This window comes from Lepisosteus oculatus, chromosome 9 (genome assembly GCF_040954835.1).
Source record: "Lepisosteus oculatus isolate fLepOcu1 chromosome 9, fLepOcu1.hap2, whole genome shotgun sequence".
Classification (NCBI taxonomy): domain Eukaryota; kingdom Metazoa; phylum Chordata; class Actinopteri; order Semionotiformes; family Lepisosteidae; genus Lepisosteus; species Lepisosteus oculatus.
In genome coordinates, this window is record NC_090704.1 from 1,904,513 (window position 1) to 1,925,279 (window position 20,767).

Genomic DNA, 20,767 nt, shown 5'->3' on the forward strand with positions numbered 1-20,767 from the left:
TTCGGTCAGATCCTAACAAGTGCAATATAGGTATTTCCCAGTGAATGCGACAGATGGACGAGTGACTGTATTTGAGATTGCTGTAGCTCACCTTGCTCAGGAAATGGCCGCCAAGCCTGAAGAGGACAAGACTGACTGAGCCCCCCAACTCATTGTCCCGCCCCACCCCCGTTACTTTCTCCAGGAATGAGTCAGGGAGCTGCTTCAAGTGTGAAGTTGGGCGGCAGGAGGAGAGCGAGAGAGATGAGCACAAGTTCAGGAGATACAAATACACAGAAAAGAGGATGTAAAGCTCATATTAGGATCTCACCTTCCTCACGCATATCTGTTAAAAATTGCCTCACTTTTAGACATAACAAGAGCCAAGTCAACTGTCGTGCTGTTTGAATATCTTTTACAGTCCAACTGCCACGATGGTGTGGAATTTAAGTGCTTAATGGGAGTCACACTGGTAAGCGTTAAAATTGTAATTAATGTCATAATGCTCGCAAGAGGCTGTATATCACACTCATGCTGCCCAGGCAACGTCTCAAAGCAATTTTGTGAAAACCTTCACTGTGACCAAAAACGGGGCATGAAAAAGGTTTTCTTAAAGGGATCTGACACGGCATTTATTTATTGTGCTGGAATAAAATGCACAAGTTTTTAAATTAAAGATCTAAATTATATTTGTGTGGGTGTGGAAGCAACATCAGCAAATTGTCTCTAGAACCGCGTAAGAATTGTGCATTTATCCATGATAAAAAGCACAGCTGCATCGTACCCAGATGCTTATTATACTGTACACACCAGCAGTTAACCTGTATATGAGGCAGTACTATACTTGCTCACCAACAGTTATAGGAGAAAAAGATCAATAAGGGATCTATGACGCACTGCAGTTAACGAAATTCAGTTTACTACTGTGAGGAAAACGCGCTTGAAGGGTTTTCCACCCTTTTAAAAAAATACAGCGTTTTGTCTTTACACAGCTCTTGAATACGGACTCCGACTCCTACCCGAAGCGACATGGAGTTCGCATGTTCTCTCTGGGTCTGCTTGGTTCCCCCCCGGTTGATCCGGTTTAATCCCCCAGTTTTAAAATGCGCCGCCCTGACGTCACCCCGGGTCTGCGCCAAGCGATGGACTGGTATCTAATCCAGGTTGCAGACCCATTTACGGCCTGTGCCTACCGAGTTAGGCACCAGTTTCTCGGGACTTTTCTCCCGGTGGAAAGGTGAAAATGGTTAGATGACAATAAATACCGATTAGGCGTCCAGCTCCACTGCCAGTCTGTGTATTATTAAAACACGTTTCGTGACCTTCTTCTGTGTGCTACACTTTCTCGACTCGAATGCGCCTTGAGCTCACTGGAACTGTGCAGCATGTGCTTTGCATTAATTTCGGCGTTATGCTCAAAGTAAAAACGCATTTGTATTCATGTAACTTTACGCATGAGGTCGCAAATTCTTTTGGGATGTTTATAAATGAAAACGAGGTGCCGTGTTGCAATACAGTGCACGAGCAAACTGTAGCAATTTTGTAGCAACATCTAGAATTGCACAGTTTATACCAGCATTAAATCCCCAGGAAACAGCCTCGTAGACGTTAGTGGATCCTGAAGCAAAGCGAATCTGTTTAAGAAAACCTTCCTTGTTTCCTGATCCTGGACCAATCATAGGGCAGTGGTGTTGAAGCACAGCTACAGTATAAACCTCGACCCAGTGACTAATCAGCGCAGTCTGACTTCGCCTCAGTCACAGCACCCGCCTCGCAAAGCAGTCCCATCAACAGAAGTGCTGTAAGTACCGGTGGTTGCAAAGGTGGAAATAAGAAATAATTTTATCAGTGAGATGGTTGTTTGTTCTTTGTTGCTTTTTGTTTTCGTTAATCTGTGATGTAACCCCAGCCCCCTGCGGGTTGTTTCCAAGACACGCACAACGGAGAAATAATATGAATTGTCCAAGCAGATCATTTCGGGGCTGTTAAAATTGCACGCAGTGGCGCTTAACAGCTGCGTTCACGAAGACTTAAAAGTTCAAAAACTTTGACACGGTTCGTGTGCGCAGCAAGATTCCAGCTCCGCTGTCACATCCAGATGTGAGGGAGTTGTTTTCTGCTCTTCTGCTCTCCTGCTCCGGGGGGGTGGACGCGGAGACACTGTGCAGTCCCGGTTTCTCCAGCCCCGTCTCATTTCTAAGGTGTTGACCGAGATCTCCGCTGTGAGTTCACCGTCTGCAGCTACTGCAGGATCTTGTTTTTTTTTGGGGACAAGATTTAGAAGACCTGGTGGCTATGCAGACCGCGTACATTTCCATATTTTGTAACAAAAAAAAACACATCTCGATCTCGTGTACTGGTCAGCAGTGAGTATTGCCCTAGTGACCAACGTTTTGAAGATTCCATGGCCTGAAGCAAGTTAAACCTTTTGCAAAATTTGCGTGCATTTTTTATAGTAACTTTTAGCTACATTGCCTGTATCCTCGGCACTTAACGATGCGATAAAGGTTAAAAAAGTGTAAACGAGGACAGCACTGTGAAATATTTTTGCAAATATTCCATTTTCTTATTTCTGCATCAGTGGTGAAACTAGAGAATACCCCTCCCCCCATTTAATACCAAAGTTGTTTAATATTTAAACCAGCAGCATTGTAATATTACTTCGTCGCCTCTTGACTTCTCGGTGTCTGGGATGTGATCCGGGAATCCCATCAGCCGGGCGCGGCAGAAGACCCCTCCCGACTTCGAGACTCTCGTAGCTGGAGCAGCGCTGCACGGGGTTTCTGAGTCGGACGCTGAGATTTACAAGTGTCCAAGTTAAAAGTGGGGCAAACAAATAACCAAGAACATGCCAAATGCTTTGTAAAGCACTGTAAACGTAACGGGTTCGCAGATTTAGCATTGGAAGTGAATTGAAATAATTGTAGAGTGTGTCCGAATTAAAAAACAAACTCTTGCCTTTGAGGTTTCTCTGTTTCTATGAGTTTACGGCATATTTAATCCGCCTGAAGATGCGAGCTAGGGGTGATTTTATTCCGTATGAACGGAATAACCACCTTTTAAGGTTATAATTGTGCTTTTTTCAAGTGTTGTATCATATCAGAGAGAGCTTAAGTGCTTCGGGACGGGTTTCCCCATTTCTATACAAAAGCGGTTTTTGTTGGCAGAGGCCGAGAGCTGGTTCGCCCCTCGGAGCTGCGGTGCCCGAGCCTGTGCAGACGAGCAGGCTCTGGGACTCCTGTCGGCTGTCTTGCTGCTTGGCCAATTCCGTGCAGTTTTGTTTTCTCTGTGGCTCGCAGTCATGGTGTTGTTTTTTAACTAAACTCGACACAATAGTGAAAACCATTTAGTGACTCGGCGGCATTTCCTGACTTCGCATGTTGTTTCAATAAAACTTGCTCTCAGTGAGCAATTTGGAAATCCGAGCGTTAAAGACTCCTCCCCTTTCTGTTCAGCTTCAGCATTGCAACAGGAGAAGCGTAAATACTGGCCCTGCAAGTGGAAGTGGATTCGCAGCTGGGCGTTAGTACTGGACTGTGGGAGAACTGGACTGTTGCAGTGCTTCAGCGAAAGTGCACTGGGGATGTCGAAATGTAATGTCTGTATTACGTGGAATGGCTTTCACATGGTGACCAACATCTGACAGGTCCTCAGGTGGATATAGTTCTCTGAAAACAAAAAGACCTGGAGAGTCTAGAAAACTCTCAAGCAGATGGGAATGTGAAACCCTTTGCGTTTATGAGCTTTAGAGTGGAATCGTTTCTTCGTAGCAGAGGTGTCTCTTAGATCACCTGACGAACCTGGGTGCTCCTCATCGTTCTGTGAGCTCGGTACTCATTCGCTGTGTTGGAAACCTCCCAGTTTGTGGGTCTTTATCAAGGGTGTGGCCAGACGGAATCGACCCGGTCTTCCTGCACTGGTTTGACACCCTGAGGAGGTGCCAAAGGCAGGTACAGCTGAGGTACAGCTCGGAGGTAAAAGGCAGCTGCCAGGTGTGTTTTACAGCGAGCAACTCCCTAGATATTATTTTGTGAAACTCGGAGGCCGCAGCGTGTTTTAACAGGCCCAGGGGGTGGCAGATGAGAGGAGACCACAGGGAGAAGCTAGAGAGACGATAATTAGCTGTGTTTGCTGACGGTTGTGTTCTTCAAGCAAGAGGGCTGCTGTAATTACAGGGAACACATGGATTCTGGATTTCTGTGCATGTTGTAAGACTGGGAGCACCTACAGGAATGTGGTCACTTGAAATCCTTTTTACACATCCGTGAAACGCCCTCTGTGCTCAGTGCAGATCTCCTGTTCCCCGCGCTGCAGCGCTCAGTTACAGCTGCACTGGTGGCCAAGTCCTGCGTCTCTAAGATTCTCGTCATTTGCTTTTACGAAAATATATGAGCAGCAGGCCGTTTGCCCTGTTTAAGCCTGACGGATGGCTTAATTTTAAGATACGCCATGAAAGATATATTTGTTCTGCCTTGAGCAATGATCTAACTCCTGAGGGCAGGTGAATGAAGGTTCGTGGCAGGTAAGGTAATCCCGGCAAAATTCTACATGACGCCTTCTCCGGTCAGGATATGGGACACAGATAATGTGCGCCAAGTTCTCCTCTTCATCTCTCTTTCCCCCCTCCCCTGTAGAAGAGGCTGGGCTGATCAGGTTCCCTTGTCTGACAACCCCAAGCATGTGGTTTTCTTCGGAGCAGGGTGGATTAAAGGAGCTTCGTGATAATCAATGAAGAAGCCTGGGAACCCATAATCTGTGCTAAAATAAGGTACACATCAGAGAGGCAGCCTGGGAAACCAGCCCCCACGAAAGGGCAAGGGGCACCTAGAGCACAGCCTGCAGTTACGACAGAAGAGTCCAAATTAGAGAGCAGCTCACCCACAGCCAGTAGAGATCTGCAGTGCACAGCTTTGTGAAGTGAACGTGTGGACATATTGTTCTACAGATTAGTCCCCGATCTGCAGTCTTACCAGAACAGCAGAGCAGTTACAGACATCCAGCTCGTTTGGTTGCTTGGAGCGGACTGGTCTCGTCCGGCTGTTTCTTGTGCTCCCACAAGCCCTTGCGGCCCCTTCCAGGGCAGCGGAAGCCCGTCTCAGGGTGTGAAACCGGGCCGTGTCACCCCCAGCACTCCCGGGGGTGTTCAGGCGGCGGGAAGGAAGCATCGGTCTGGCACAGCGGGTTTCGTGCTCGTCAGCAGCAGGAGAGGGTGTGCCCCAGGCGCCAGTCCGCCCAGGCGCCAACTGCCAGAACCGCGCAGACCTGGGGTTCCTCACACCCCCCTTTCACTCGGCTTCAAATAGAAATTAAGCCAAAACGATGTCTTTGCTGATCGGGTTATGAGTTTGTTCCCAAGTTAGTGACATTTGGCATGACGCAGGCGATAGCGGAATTACATTTGGAAGGTCTGACACTGTAGTGTTCCAAACACGTGGTGAGATTGCAGTTTTAATGTAGGTCAGCAGTGTTCTGTTAAGGTTTAGGTTCCTGGCTGCTTATCACTGTAAAGTCACGGTTGCCCAACCTGAGCTGTAACCAAGACGTGTTACTTCAGCTGCTGTTGTCTGTTGGACAATAAAAACAGCAGGTGTGACATCATGGTTGTTACTCCAACTCCTGTTGCTCAAGAAAATTGCTGAAACAACACTGGGCTGTGGTTTAAACCCTTGTGTTTCTGTTGTTTCGATTGAACAAAAACATGATAAATGCTGGTCACAGACTAACAGCCTTCTTGAGTGCAGGGAGTGTACAAAGGCTGTCAATTAATTACAGAGTGGGAATTCTCTGAACTTGTTCCAGTAAGTGTTTAGAGCTACAAGTGCTCCACAAATCAGAGTGCTTGCTTGCCTGCTCTCTGTAGCTGTAAAGCAATAAAACACAGCACAGACCTTGTGTGGGGGAGGAATTCAGTGTTTTTCTTCCTTCTGTGCTTAGAATAGTACATTTGCATAGAAGCAAATACGTCATGTCGCTATAATGGTTTTGTCAAATGAAGTAAAATCTTTTTTTTCCCCTTGGCCACAGCTCAAGTGTATCTGTATCACACGTACCTGTTTTGGTTTCAGAAAATGGGGCGCTGTGGCTCCAAACAGCTTTGCTCAGAAAGAACTACCGCACCTCTGACTGCTCTGTATCTTATCAAGACTTTGTCTGATGTTTTTTTTCATGTTGATATGAAAAGAATGAAGCAGGATAAGAAACACGCCACCGTCAGTGCCATCTCAAATACATTTCCTGTCCCTGCCAGATATAGAAATGAACATTTCGTTTTCTTCTGTTGGACCAAATGTATCTTGATTTTAAAAATACAACAGTCATAGTAAAGGGGGAAAACTCAAGTGAGCTGAACTTATGTTTGTATGTTTTAAATAGGCCAGTGATTTTGTCCAAGAACAGACATAGGAAAGCTGCCAATATCACAGAGTTCTGCACAGTTGTGCTCAGGCCTGTCCCACTGCTGTAAGAATGTGGCTCAGTTATTCTCCAGCCAGGAGGAAGGGTCGTTGATAATGACTTGATCACTGTGCACTTGTCTGTTCACTCAGTGTGGCGACATGCATTGTCAGGTTCTGCTGACCCAAATACAGAAATCCAGTTTCTTACAGCCATATAACAACCACGATGAAGGATGGCCCTCTAACGCTGATAAAACCACAAATGTGTTTGTGTTCCCCTCTGTTCGATAATGATTACGTATTATAGTAATTACACAGAATTGTGTTTTATGGTATTAAAAGCATTAACTCTTTAGGTTTGGATATGATACTCTATAAATACAGAACAAGATATGAACATTAAATCAAATATCTGCATTGCCTTTATATTGTTGACAATTAACCGATTAGAGGCTATTTTATGTCACTGTATTAGAACTCCATTAGTGCGTTTCATGTTAATAATTAAGGAGGTGGTCTGAGGGGTGAGCTGTGTCAGTGTGCGATGATGCAGAGGAGCAAGTAGGATTTAATTCTAACACTTAAAGGTAGGAAGAAATAGAAAATAAATTTATCATTAGGTTGTAGAGCCTTCTTTAGGTGTGAGAAGGGTAGCAGGCAAGCAACAGGCGCAGGGCAGGGCAGGACACACACAGGTAAACACACTCACACCAGGGCCAGTTTGACCAAAAGCCAGTTAACCTCCCGGTATGTCTTTGAGCTGTGTGAGGAAACCCACACGAACACGGAGCATGCAAGCTCCATGTGGATAGGAGCCCAGGTGCTGAGCCCAGGGCAGTGTTAACCACTGCACCACTGTGCTGCCCAAAGGCACAACAGCTGCAACGTTATGATTTCCGAAGACCTTCTGCAGCTCCTAATCCTAACTGCTGCCAATGGTGACTCCAGTGCAGTGGAATGGGAGTATTTTTATAGGAAGACGCAATCAGGAGAAGTGTCCTTTTGGTTTATCTTACCCAGAGACGCTCACGGTCGCGTCGCTACAGTAACGTATGTTTTCTATGTGTTCTGCTTCTCTTAGGAAGCTCTCCAGATCTCCTGCCTGGCTTCCTGCCTGTGTAATAAATTGAGGCCGTTTCCTTGCCAGGACAAACCCCAAGTATTTTGATGGCAGGGTGCATTCCCAGCATGTGGAGGATGAAAATGTCAACACGTGTCTCTGTGGTTTACGTGCTCTTCAGTGGGGGGGGGTCCCCTCCTGTAGGTCCTTTGGGCTGGGGAAGAGCTGTACAGGTGGGAGGGCGTGGAGGAGGACACTGCGCTGTCTGTCCTGCCCTGTGAGTAGTATTCTTCTGTGCCGAAGGGAGAGGAGCCGCTTCAGACGCAAAGTGAGGCTCCGGGGGAACCGCGAGTCACTCCTGTGTTTCCTGGCATGGGTGTCGGCGACGTACCCCGGGCCTCGGTCAAGGGAACTCGCAGACTGACCTGCGGGGAGTTTGCAGGAGAATCTGCAGAACCAGATTCCTCCCTTTACTCACCCTCCGGCTTTTAAAAGGGCTCTTCCTTTAGTCTGTCGTCCGGCTTCAGGCCAGTTACTGTTCTAGTTACTATTCGTTTTTTTCTTCACTCAATGAAGCCCTAGACGTGCTCTAAGCAGTCTTTCAGACCAAGCCTCCCGGGACAGGGTGTCTGGGTGTCTGGTTTGGGATAACGCCGCTTGTCCTGTCCTTCCAGACCATGGTGTCCCACAAAGAGTTCGAGAGTGCTGGGAAGCAGCCCGGCCTGCAGATCTGGAGGATTGAGAACATGGACCTGAAGCCTGTCCCCAAGCCTCTCCACGGCAGCTTCTTCACAGGCGACTCCTACATCGTCCTGCAAACCACGGCCGCCCCCTCCTACAACATCCACATGTGGCTGGGTGAGTGGGCGTCGGCTCTGTCCACGCACGCGCAGACTCGGAGATTACGTTTGTTTCCTGTCTCCTGCACAAGGGAAGTGGTTTGCTTCTGACCGTGGTTTATTTTTGTGAGGGTGCAAAAAAAAGAGAAGAAAGTAGAACAGTCTTGGCAAGTGAAAACGCCTGCAAGGTCAATCGAAATGGCTTATGAGTAAGTTTTTTTTTTATATAAGTGCTCCTTAGAACAAGAGACACCAGGGTCCCAATTCATTAAATCCTCTTTTTCATGCTTGGAAGGTCAAGCATTTTGATTTGGGAGCTGGGGGGGCTTGTTCTTACTTCCCAGCATTAATTTGGTAGAAATCTTTCATGACTTTGACATTGAGATTGTACTCGTTAGAGTGCCTCCTACTGGCCCACAACATGAACTCTAGAGAGCATGTGTTTGGGGCACAACAGCTGAAGAAAGTTCCGTTCCTCTAGTGAACTGCGACTCTCAATCTTTTCCCATTTGACAGAAGGTTTCCAGCACTATTAGAATGTTTGTTAGGATATCTGTCACAAATGCACAAAAAGAGAGAGCTGAGACTCTTCTGGGGAGTCTGTAGAAGAACTAAAAGAACAGCTTTGCATTCTAAATGTTACACTTCACTTCCATATTACTTTGCCATTAAAAAAGACGCTCTTCAGCTGCTGGATCTAGATCAAAACCTTTCTCCAAAACGGCCAAAAAAAGAAGCTGGGCGGCAACCACAGACATATTGAAAGCAGATGTTTTAAGCTTTTCGGGTGCAGTAGTGTTTTAGAAGGCTTAAAGAGATAGTATCTTCGGGAGTGGAGTGCTGTTTCCTGAGCAGACAGGGGGCAGGTCCTCTCTCCTCAGGAGTGTCGGGAGGGAGGCTAAGAGCTATTTAACCTCAGTGAAGGCAGTTGATACGAGCGCACATGTCAGAGAAGTGCATACTTCACCAACAAAGGTAGCTTTGTTCCATGTGATCAGCATAACCCCTGTGCTTTTTGAACCCAGCAGGAGCAGAATCGGGGTGTGGCTTTTAATTGACGGGCCTCGTCCAGGGTCTGATTCGTTCGTGTCCCCGCAGGAAACGAGTGCTCCCAGGACGAGAGCGGTGCTGCGGCCATCTTCGCCACCCAGCTGGACGACCACCTGGGCGGCGGCCCCGTGCAGTTCCGCGAGGTCCAGGGCAACGAGTCGCTCACCTTCCTGGGCTACTTCAAATCGGGGATCAAGTACAAGGTGAGCGCAGGCAGCCCCCCCACTCCCCACCCCCCCCCCCCCGGCAGGAACAGCTCTGGCATTCTGGGAATGAGGGATAAGGGTCACTTTCAATCGGAGCAGTCACTGGGAGATCGGAGTATTAAAGTATTTCTAAGAAGGACTTTAGATTTTCATCATAGTGAACTACATTTCCCTTCTGTTTGTTCTGCTTTCATATCCTTATGCCACTTGTGAATCACAGACCCCTTTATTATTCTTGTTCCACTTTGTTATTTTAACCTTTTCAAAAAAGGGTATTGAAACGTCCTTTTAGAATAAGGAATAAAATAGATAAAAGGATTTAACGCTGAAAAAAACTTTAGACACATTCAATAATCAGACAACATGCTGTTCCTGAACTTGGACTTAAAATGACTGAATTAGAGCCCGAAATTCTCCGTCGTTTAACTATGTACTGTGTGTCACTACAGGGGCACAAGAGAAGCTGTCTAGTTTCAGAAACACAAAAGCAATTGGAAAGCATACTTGTGACTGCCATTGGAATATGTTACAGGACTGTTTCATATGCTGGACTGGTTTCTTGACGTCCACTGTTCCTCATTAGTCAGGAGGGAAAAAACTGAAAGACTGTCATTTGCACTGATCAGTGTTTTTGCTCAATTCAAACGGAGTGTTTGATCTGGATCCTGTTTTTCTCTTATCGGACTTGTGCTGAGCGTCTTTTGTGGCGAGAGAGTCGTTTCGCGAGAAACCAGGTGCCCTTTGTGGAGACTTTGTAATCTGTCTCAAAGAAAAGGACCAACACATTTCAAAAGTCAGGATTTTGCTTATTCCAAAATTAACGTGGTAGCTCCAAACGAGACTAATGGCACTGTAGGGTGATGAATATCATATAGAATATATCATACTCTATATGATATTGCACATTGGTGGTGGTGGAGGGGAGTCCCCATTACCTGTAAAGCGCTTTGAGTGGAGTGTCCAGAAAAGCGCTATATAAGTGTAAGCAATTATTATTAATTATTATATAGAGTACATATAATGTAGTACAGCATAGAGGACAGCTATGAGCTCCCATAAAAAATGTAGTGCTTAGTAATCAGCAGGATTTAAGGGTTTAAAGGTTTTTCATGAACAGTAAGGGTGTGAATCAGACCCACTGTAGGCACTGCAGCGTGTAGTTCTGGTTGAGCTCCTGCCCCAAGCTCATGTGGTGGAAAGACCTTTGACCCCCCTCTGCCTGGTTCCAGATTGGTGGCGTGGCCTCGGGGTTCAAGCACGTGGTGACCAACGACGCCAACGTGAAGAGGCTGCTGCACATCAAGGGGCGCCGGATCATCAGGGCCACCGAGGTGGACTTGTCCTGGGGCAGCTTCAACAAGGGAGACTGCTTCATCATCGACCTGGGCAAGGTGAGCTCCGCGGGCAGCCCTGTCCCTGCTTTCCTCCTGACGCAGGTCGGCTCGGCTGAAGTGTTTGATTGCACGAGCAGAACAGGGAGATTTTTTTCCCCAGTGCTCTACATGTGCTGACCTACAGCTGGGCCTCTGTTATGTTCTGTATCCTGGCTGTTGACAACTTGAGGCTGTTGTTTTCTGAGCTGAAACTCTGCAGAACTTTCAGTAAACGGCGTGTGTAGCTCCTGCTGCTGCAGCTGGTCCGTCTGGGTGGAGATGACCCATGACTCCCCAGCCCTACGGACGGGCTTTGGCTTAACGGTACCAATTCAAGTAGGGCCAGATGTGCGGCGGGGTCACCGGCGGCCCCACAGCTGCCGCTGCAGACGCCTCCCTGACCGCCGGCGTCTCGCCCCCCTGCAGGACATCTACCAGTGGTGCGGCAGCGAGTGCAACCGCTTCGAGCGGCTGAAGGCCTCCCAGGTGGCGATCGACATCCGCAACAACGAGAGGAACGGCCGCGCCAAGATCACCATGGTCGAGGAAGACGCCGAGCCCCAGGAGATTATCGCCGTGAGTGGGAGCGCTGTGCTTTCGCGGCGCGGCCTGGAGATGCACCCCACTTCATCACTGCGCGACCGCGGTGCTCATTAGGACTCAGTCTGACCCCACTGCCTGCTCCTCCGTTCTTCTCTTTAGGCCAGTGCTCGCTCACAATTAGAGAACCCCTGCTCCCCGTTCTCCATGCTGTCGGTATTTGCAGAATACTTTCCTTCTGCAAATATCTTACAGGAGGGGACCCACTCATCTACTGCTATTGAATACAGCCCCACCTGGGTGACCGGCGGCAGCTATTCTGCACCAGCAGCTCCGCTGCACAGCGTGTTAGGCTCGGAAGTGTTTATTTAATTTATTTCACCAGATGAATTATGGGGAACTTTAGGTAGGCAGGCCAGATGAAGCCAACCCAGCGTGAGATTTAGTCAGTGATCTGGGGGTTAACAGCCCTGCTTGTGCAACGTAGCCAGATAGTTTGGAGCTCAGCTTAAGATCTTATCTCAAGAATGGCACTTTCTGCTGCGTGGTGCTTGCAGTCATCTGTACCGAGGCACCGATTTGGAAATACTGGTTGAAAGGAAAGAGTGTCCCCCTTTCTGGTCCACCAGCACCACTTACAGCAGGCTGGTTCTCCCAAGGTGTCTCCTGTCCTAGTACTGATCGTGTCCAGCCTAGGTTCTGAGATCTGACGGGATCAGGGTACAGAGTGGTGGAGCTGCATTCCTGTGACACATGTTTGTTTGTTTCATTTCCCAGGTTCTGGGTGCGAAGCCTGCGATCCCACCGGGAGGCCCTGATGACGAGGCTGTGGAGACTGCCAACAAGAAAAAAGGCAGTCTTTACATGGTGACCAGCCCAGTCAATTCGTTAAGATATCCAGTAACTGCCCGAGCTTGTAAGAAGCATGAGATACAGTACATTTCGCCAACAGAAGCCTGTGAGATGATTGGGAGAGTAATTGAAAAAGATGCTTTTGAATGTTTTGCACCAAGACGTTGTTAAACCTTCTATAAAACTGAACAAAAGTCATTCCACGCTTTGGGGTTTCGTAGAAAATGTATCCCTGGCAGACATGCCAAAATGGCCATACACAGCAATATTCAGGTGGAAAATGGAAGCAATATTTACTCCAGCTCTGGGGTGAACCGTGACTTGAAGCTGAAGAAAGCGGTCAGACGTCTGTTCCATTTGCACAGGAGAAACTATGAAATTAAAACTTTTAATTTCAAAGTGAGTTCCCTATTAAATGTGCAGAATGAGAACTGTTCCCTGTTATTGGGGCGCTCAGGACATAAACACAGTGTGAAGCGTGTTGAAACCCCCCCTGTGTGTTTCTGTGCATGTGAGCTCTTTTCTTCTGCCGGGACAGGTCTCAGATGCTACTGGGTCAATGAAGACATCCCTTGTGGCTCAATCTAGTCCCTTCAAGCAGGCCATGCTGTCCCCTGATGAGTGCTACATCCTGGACAATGGAGTGGACAACAAACTCTTCTTGTGGAAAGGTGTAGTAGTTCTCACTTTTTTGAAACATTAGATCAGTAAAGTGATGTGACCTGCTAAACATACTACAGATTTCTGCAGCTGCATATTTCTTGCTGTTAAACTTGTTTTAGGTGTAAACTAAACTCACTGTGGTTATGGGTGGAATTTAATTATAATTCCTAAGCTAATCATTATTTTTTTTCTGTCTCAAATATTTCAGGATCGAATGCCAACACTGGTGAACGCAAAGCAGCAATGAAGACAGCCGAGCAGTTCATCAAGGACAAAAATTATTCCTCCAAAACACAGGTACAGCGATAATGAGACTGAGAAGAACTTCAAACCTTTCACATGCAGGCTCAAAGAGTTTTAAAAAACAACAGAAAAGCTACTTTCATAGCAGTTGCTTTTAATTTTATTTTGATTCACACTTTCATCAGCATGGTTTACTAAACACCAAGCCAGTTTATTTAATGTTTTTTCTGTGGAATGGTTTTTCTGCTAGAAGTTACTGTATAAGAGAAAAACATAAGAAATGTACAGACAGGAAGAGTTCTGCTTGTGTTAACTTGCCGGTCTTAGGATCACATCCAGCTCTTTCTAGAACAAAGTCTGGGTTTTGGCCTTAAAGCACGGCTGTGTACCTTGTTCCAGGCTCCCACAATCCTTTGCATAGGTTATTTTCTTTCTTGCATATACTCCTCTCATACATTTGGGATTCCTCCCACAGTCTAGAGATACACTGTCTATGTCAATTACTGTAGTGTCTTTCAAATTGTCCCCTTTCTGCCTAAAATCAGGAATGCTGTCAAGGGATGAAGTGATGCAGCATCACGTTAGTAAGACATTTCAAGCAATCATCAGTTTCGTTTATTTCCCGGCGTGCCAGAGACCGCTCAGACAGTGTCTGCAGCTTGTCTGAGCACCCGCCGCTGTGAGAGCACAGGCATGCGGTGTGCGTGTTGCTTGGCACTGGAGCGACTAGGTTCCCTCTCTCTCTTCCTGTGTGCCACCTGCAGATCCAGGTCATCCCGTCGGGGGCCGAAACCGCTCTCTTCAAGCAGTTCTTCTCCGACTGGAGGGACAAGGACGAGACGACGGGCCCGTCCAAGGCCTACACAATTGGCCGGATCGCCAAGGTGGAGCAGATCCCCTTCGACGCTTCCACACTGCACTCCAACAAGGCCATGGCAGCCCAGCACGGCATGGTGGACGACGGCTCGGGCAAGGTCCAGGTGAGACTGAGAGCCGGGCTGCACCAGAATCTGTAGACCCACACCGGGCTGCGCAGGCGCCCCACTGGTAAAGAGGTCCAGGTGAGACTGAGAGCCTGGCTACACCAGAATCTGAAGAACCACACCGAGCTGGTAGACCCAGCCCATTGGTAGAGCAGTGGTAGGGTTCCAGATCAGGGAGACCTTTCCTGTCTGGTTGCAGTCTTGAGGTGCTGTGATGAACGGGAGTACCACAGGGATCTGTACTTGGACCAGTGCTCTTCTTAATTAACATCAATCATCTTGATTCTGTTAAGGTTAGTACAGTAGTCAGGTTTGCAGGAGATATCAAATGAGGACAATTGGCAAGTACTATAGAAGCAGCAAGTGAAATTCAAGACTGGGCAGACACCTGGCAGTTGATGTTTAGTGTACACAAGAACAGGGTGTTGCATGCAGGTGGTCAAATCATCAGATTCATGTACAGAATGGGAAACACTGAGGAGGAAGAGTCTATGGATGAAAAAGACTATGATGACACATCATTTGCATCTTATGGACAGTTGGAAAGGTTGACAAAATGTTAGCATGTGTAGTTAAAAGCGTGGAATTAAATCAAGGCATGAATGTTTGTCTTGAATTTTGGTCACCTTGCTATAAAAAAAGATGTTGCTGCTGTGATCTGTGAGTTTGAAAGGTTTCAGTCTAAATTTGGTCAACTCTGTACAAGCTGAGCAAAAGATATAGACGCAGGTTGTGTGAAATGTTTATAGAGAGAGTATTTTAGAACTGGAAGGCGAAGATGAGCTTTGTCAGAAATACCGTTTGTACTGTGGTAATCTGTAGAATCTAAAGGTTAATCCTAAATATATACTGGTGCTAAAACATACGCTTCTCTAATACTGACACTTATGGTTACTGATGAAGATGGTCTAAAGTATAAAAGCTGCTCGTAAATGACTGAGTTCACATTCGTTCTCTGGAAATGGCCTTTTTCATCACCAACTCAAACTCAATTCAAACCTCCGCTGAGCTGCCTGGACAGGCACCTTTGATTCAATTCCACTCAACTTTATTTGTCATTATACGTACACAGGTGCAGAGTACAGTGAGCAGTGTTGCTCATGAGTCACTCGGGTGCAGTATATTAATAGAACAGAAGATAAGACAATAGACAGTAACACAATAACATAACAGTGTAACCAAACAGTGTAAATTCCTAGCAGAGCGTGTTCTGTTCACCTGTGCGCTCTGTGCACACCTCTGGGATTTAGATGTTTTGTTTTTTCAGATCTGGCGCGTTGAGGGCGGTGACAAGGTTGCTGTGGACCCTTCCACTTACGGACAGTTCTTTGGGGGAGACTGTTACCTCATCCTGTACAGCTACAGGGCCGGCAGCAGGGAGCAGCACATCATCTACACCTGGTGGGTCTGCCGAGTCCGGTGGCCATCTGCAGTCCCCGCGAGACACATCACCGAGTGCTGGCTGACGCGCCTGTTTAATGTAAAGGCCGATAACGTAGCAATTGTTAACTAGACTAATTCGGGTGTTTTTTTGTTGTTGTTGTGTTGTCGCAGGCAGGGGCAGAAGAGCACCCAGGATGAGCTGGCTGCGTCTGCTTTCCTGACAGTGAAACTTGATGACTCCATGGGAGGATCACCAGTGCAGGTGCCTCTCATCGGCGTTAATTATCTGTATGGCCCAGCGAGACTTCAGATCCCTGCGGGGGTTCCCTTTTTGCTTTTTCTCAGGCAGAGGCAGAGTCTTGGAATAATCCCTTCGAATTCCCAGCCGGGTCTCCTGGCTAGCATGGGTCTCTCTTTCCCTGTTCAGCTCGCTAGTGCGGACGTTGTCTGATGACCTCTGCCTGATGTTCCAGAGGCTTTGCTTTATTTCTCTGGTTGGATTCTGAAGTCCCAAAATAGAGAGAAGCATTACAGTGTATTCTTGGAACATCTGGAATTAGTCTTCCAGTAGGGGGCAACCTGCTTTTGTGAGAGACGTCTATGGATTGACAGTAAAAAAAATTGTGAAACAGATATTTCGGTAACAGTGGATTGAACTCTTGTCCTGTGTGCTAGCAGATAGTAAAAAGGTCCTGATCTTCCCTGAGGGAAAGAATTAAGGATGGATTTCTCAGCTGTGCATAGGAGTGTGCAGTTTGCTACCAGGAAAAACACCCCAAAGATTTTCATGCTAAACTATAGCAAAATCATAACCCTCTATGTCTTAGCCTTAGTAGAGTAAATAACCTAAAGGCCATGAAACTGATCTGCACGAGCACCCTTTCATGCCATTCGGTGTCACTTTAAAGGTGACCCAGCTGGCTACCCGCTTGTTCTCCTGCGCCCCTCTTGCAGAGAGTGGACCGGGCAGACACAGAGGGCCGCAGGCGGCTTTGCATGCGGCGTGGAGAGAGCTAGACAAGCCTGCTCCGTTGGCGTGCAGGCCTGCGATGTGATGCAGAGCTCTGCGGTGATAAGAACCAGATTGGCTGCCCCTAAGACCGCCGTGCTCGGACTGCAGGCAGCTCCTTCGGCGGTCGGAATCGCCGCGTCTGACGGTGCCTCTCGTCCCCCCCCAGGTGCGCGTGACGCAGGGCCAAGAGCCGGCCCACCTCCTGAGCCTGTTCAAGGGCAAGCCCCTCATCATCCACAGCGGGGGCACCTCCAGGAAGGGCGGGCAGACCGCGGCCCCGGGCAAGCGCCTCTTCCACATCAGGCAGAGCTCCACCAAGGCCACCCGCGCCGTGGAAGTAAGTGCCTTCACCCCCGGGTGCGGCAAAGCAGGGCAGGTGTGCGGATCACGTCTGGGCCGGTGGAGCAGTTTTTTAAGGAAACCGGCTGCTGAGGTAACCGGTGCAGACGCCCTGCGGTGAAGGGGTCTTCTCAGGCCCCCCGCGCTGCTCCCGGTAACCGTGGAGAAACACTCAGCCCCCGTGGTCTGAAAATAGAAATGCACTGAGGTGGAACATAATGTATTCTCTGTCTTAACCAACACAGCCATCTTTTGAGAGCTTCTTCCAACTTAGGGTCACGGGGGGAGCTGGAGCCTATCCCAGCAAGCAGCGGGCGCGAGGCAGGGAATACCCTGGTGTGGACACACAGACACACACACTCTCACCAGCAGGACAGGGAACACCCTGGTGTGGACACACAGACACACACACTCTCACCAGCAGGGCAGGGAACACCCTGGTGTGGACACACAGACACACACACTCTCACCAGCAGGGCAGGGAACACCCTGGTGTGGACACACAGACACACACCCTCTCACCAGCAGGGCAGGGAACACCCTGGTGTGGACACACAGACACACACACTCTCACCAGCAGGGCAGGGAACACCCTGGTGTGGACACACAGACACACACACTCTCACCAGCAGGGCAGGGAACACCCTGGTGTGGGCACACAGACACACACACTCTCACCAGCAGCTGGTAACCCACCAGCCTGCCTTTGGCCTGTGGGAGGAGACTGGGGAGATCATTCAAACCCCATGCAGAGAGCACCCCAGATCCAGAACTGCACCCAGGGCCCCCACAATGTTCACCACTGTGCTGCCGTGCTGCTCTCTCTCTCTCTTTTAATGTATTTGAAAACGGGGGTACCCTTACAGGCACTTTTTAGGGAGCCACTTTATCCCAGGGGTCCACAGGGAGAGTCTTGGGGGGCTGAACCCCAACCTCCGTTCTCCCCACAGGTCAAAGCCTGCGCCTCCTCCCTCAACACCAACGACGTGTTCGTGCTGAAGGCCCCCGACGCCACCTACGTGTGGAGAGGGGTTGGCGCCACCGAGGAGGAAGTGGCCGCCGCCAAGCATGTGGTGGCCATGCTGAAGGGCAGCGCCAGCGAGGTGTCGGAGGGCAAGGAGCCTGGTGGGTGTGGCGCGGGCGTGGAGGGGGGTCTCAGGAGGGCGCCAGGCCTTCAGCCTCGCTCGGCTCCCGTCACTCTGCGACGGTGTAGAAAGAGACGCTCGTCTGCCTCCTTAATTCCTGCAGTACAGATTTGGAAGGAAGGAAGTCTGTAAGACATTTTCGTGGACATCCACCCCTCGATCTGCGATCGCCCCGGTTCATGAAGTTTTGCCGTAACAAAATGTGTATTTTCACACGGCCCGTAAAAGCACCTCCACAGCACAGTGCTTAACATTTTTACATTGTCTGTTCTCCAGACTTGGGTTTATTGAACCTCAGGGTTTTACATGTAAGGGGAATTCCCTTTTCCATTTCACAATTTTCACCTGGGAAAAAGTTGTCAAGGAACAAATTACATTCGGAAATCAAGGGATCCGTAAATCTTTCTTCTGCTCTGCTTCAAAATTTATTTGGAAATTCTGTAGTGAAAATGAACATCTACCAGAAAACACCGCATTTAGGACATTAAGATATTAGGATTACATCCAGTAAAAATATAGACACAAAGTTTTTGCTGTACTGAGATCAAAGCTAGGTTATAAACCTAGAGAGGATAAGAGTGTTTGGCTGATTTGTGGTTTAATATCTCCTCTCACCTGTCAGACAGACTCCTCCCATCTTTGTGTGCAGGTTGGTTAGCTGTTTAAACCCCACTCCTTCCCTGCCTGTTCAGTCAGTGGCAGGTGCTGCCTCGTCTGTGTGTACCGACCCTCTGATTCCAGCTGTTTCCCTCTCGCACAGCTGGATTCTGGGCGGCTCTGGGCGGCAAGAAGGAGTACCAGACCTCTAGGAGCCTGCAGAAGGCCGTGACGCCACCGCGCCTGTTCGGCTGTTCCAACAAAACTGGGCGCCTCGTTGTGAGTAGAGACGCTGGGGGGGCGGGGGCGGGGGGCAGGCGGCGGCGGTGGGGTCAGTGTTTCAACACGCTCCGTCTCTCTCCTGCCAGGCGGAGGAGGTGCCCGGAGATTTCACCCAGGCCGACCTGGCCACCGACGACGTCATGCTGCTGGACGCTGGCGATCAGGTGGGCGCATGGCTGGACCCCCGACTTCTGCTTCCTTTCCGCCTCTTTTAAATAATCAAGGGCCTTGCAGTGCAACAGAGGCCGAGGCAGGAATCGCCCCAACCTCGCCTCCGATCCTGTTTTCTTATCGGGTGCAAGAAGCCCTGGGGGTTAGGAGGCGGAGTGACAGTGGGCTTTATTCCTGCGTTTCAGATCTTCCTGTGGATCGGGAACGAAGCCAATGACGTGGAGAAGACTGGCGCTCCCAAAATAGGTAAAGCAAGAATGTTCAAATACGCCTTAAAATGTCTGGAGATGGATTTTGCTGGACGCGGCTCGTCTTCCATTCCAGAGGGGTGACCTGCGCACTAACGCTGTCTGAGTTAAAGTGCATCGTGAGACGTCGTTTTGTTACTGTATTTGGCTTCTCCGTGGCGCGCAGGGCAGAATTGTTTGGATGCTAAGGGAATGTGCTGGGGCGTACAGGAAATTAGATTTTTCCGTTGTTTTTACAGCGAAGGAATACGTGGATTCAGACCCCTCCGGACGGCGCGGCATCCCAGTTACCACCGTCAAGCAGGGACACGAGCCGCCCACCTTCACTGGCTGGTTCATGGCCTGGGATTCCAACATGTGGGACACAGACCCCCTGGACAGAATCAGGGCTCATTTCTAAACCTGTCAGCTCTCTCACACACACGCACACACGCACGCAAGTTCGCGGGCCTCCTTTGGGTCACACTATCCGCATTCCGCCTTCCTGGGCAGGGGCTGCAGCGTCTTTTCAGTGTGGGGGTGGACATCCAGACGTGTCTGCTCACATCCGCAAATATTATTGAGCAGGGCCGTACCGGAGTCCTTTTTCCGGGGAAACGGCCTCTTACTGGAGAGAGTCAGTTCCAGGGCTGCCTTTCTAAGCGCATGCTTCTTCCTCTTCTTTCATGCCTTCTATCATTCTCAAGAGCCAGGTGCCAAAAGTGACAGCAGCTGTTGCTTGGCAGCTATAAGCTGTATTTGCCAGTTGTGAGATATGGAAACACTCGGCAGTAAGACATTCCCGCAGCACTGGGGGAACACAGGCGTGTTCCCAGAAACAAGACAGTCATTCAAACCATCATCTTCTATTTGTTTTATTTCGAAGGAATTGATTTGTTTTCAGATGTTACCTAAAAAACGTTCTCCTCTTCCAGGGATTACAAAGCCATAGGCTTGTGTTACTGGTGCCTCTCTTAAGCTGAGCTGCTGATGGCTTAAGTGATACTCGCTGGCATGACATTTTAAAATTCTGGTTTTATTCTGTTTCTGGTGTCTACAGAACATGGTTGGTTTGTAATAAACAACAGTGGGCTTTTTGAAGTGTTTTGCGTTCTTTTTTTGTCAGGTTCAAATACTACAATCTAGTTGTATCATGAATAATTTTAGACAGGCACATTTCGAAGGGATTGTTCATGGATAATTGCTGCACATCAGACTTGCTTGGTGCCGGTGAATTCATGAAGATCTCGGTGCCCCGCTGTGCAGCAAGGAATACTGCGATCTCTCAGAACACGTGTGATGTGTGGTTAGATGAGGCATGAAAGCAGGCTGTGTGCTGGAGTTAAAGGTGTTTGTGAAGACTGGCAATACTCGTTTCAAGAACATTAGAAAGGCCGCAGATGAGAGTGGCTTCCCTTCTGCCATTTC

At 48.7% G+C, this 20,767-nt stretch overlaps 1 protein-coding gene across 1 annotated transcript; it reads left to right on the forward strand.

The window, feature by feature from the left end:
* Positions 1-1,603: 1,603 nt before the first annotated feature.
* Positions 1,604-20,440, forward strand: LOC102686150 (gelsolin-like). The gene is made up of 17 exons (XM_069193904.1): positions 1,604-1,780; positions 8,109-8,292; positions 9,372-9,526; positions 10,759-10,920; positions 11,329-11,478; positions 12,220-12,309; positions 12,833-12,965; positions 13,166-13,254; positions 13,965-14,180; positions 15,451-15,584; positions 15,738-15,828; positions 16,745-16,915; positions 17,868-18,042; positions 18,823-18,938; positions 19,028-19,105; positions 19,298-19,358; positions 19,600-20,440. Exons 2-17 carry the CDS (start codon positions 8,112-8,114, stop codon positions 19,758-19,760), a joined length of 2,163 nt encoding a protein of 720 aa, XP_069050005.1. The 5' UTR covers positions 1,604-1,780; positions 8,109-8,111; the 3' UTR covers positions 19,761-20,440.
* The last annotated feature ends 327 nt before the right edge of the window (positions 20,441-20,767 follow it).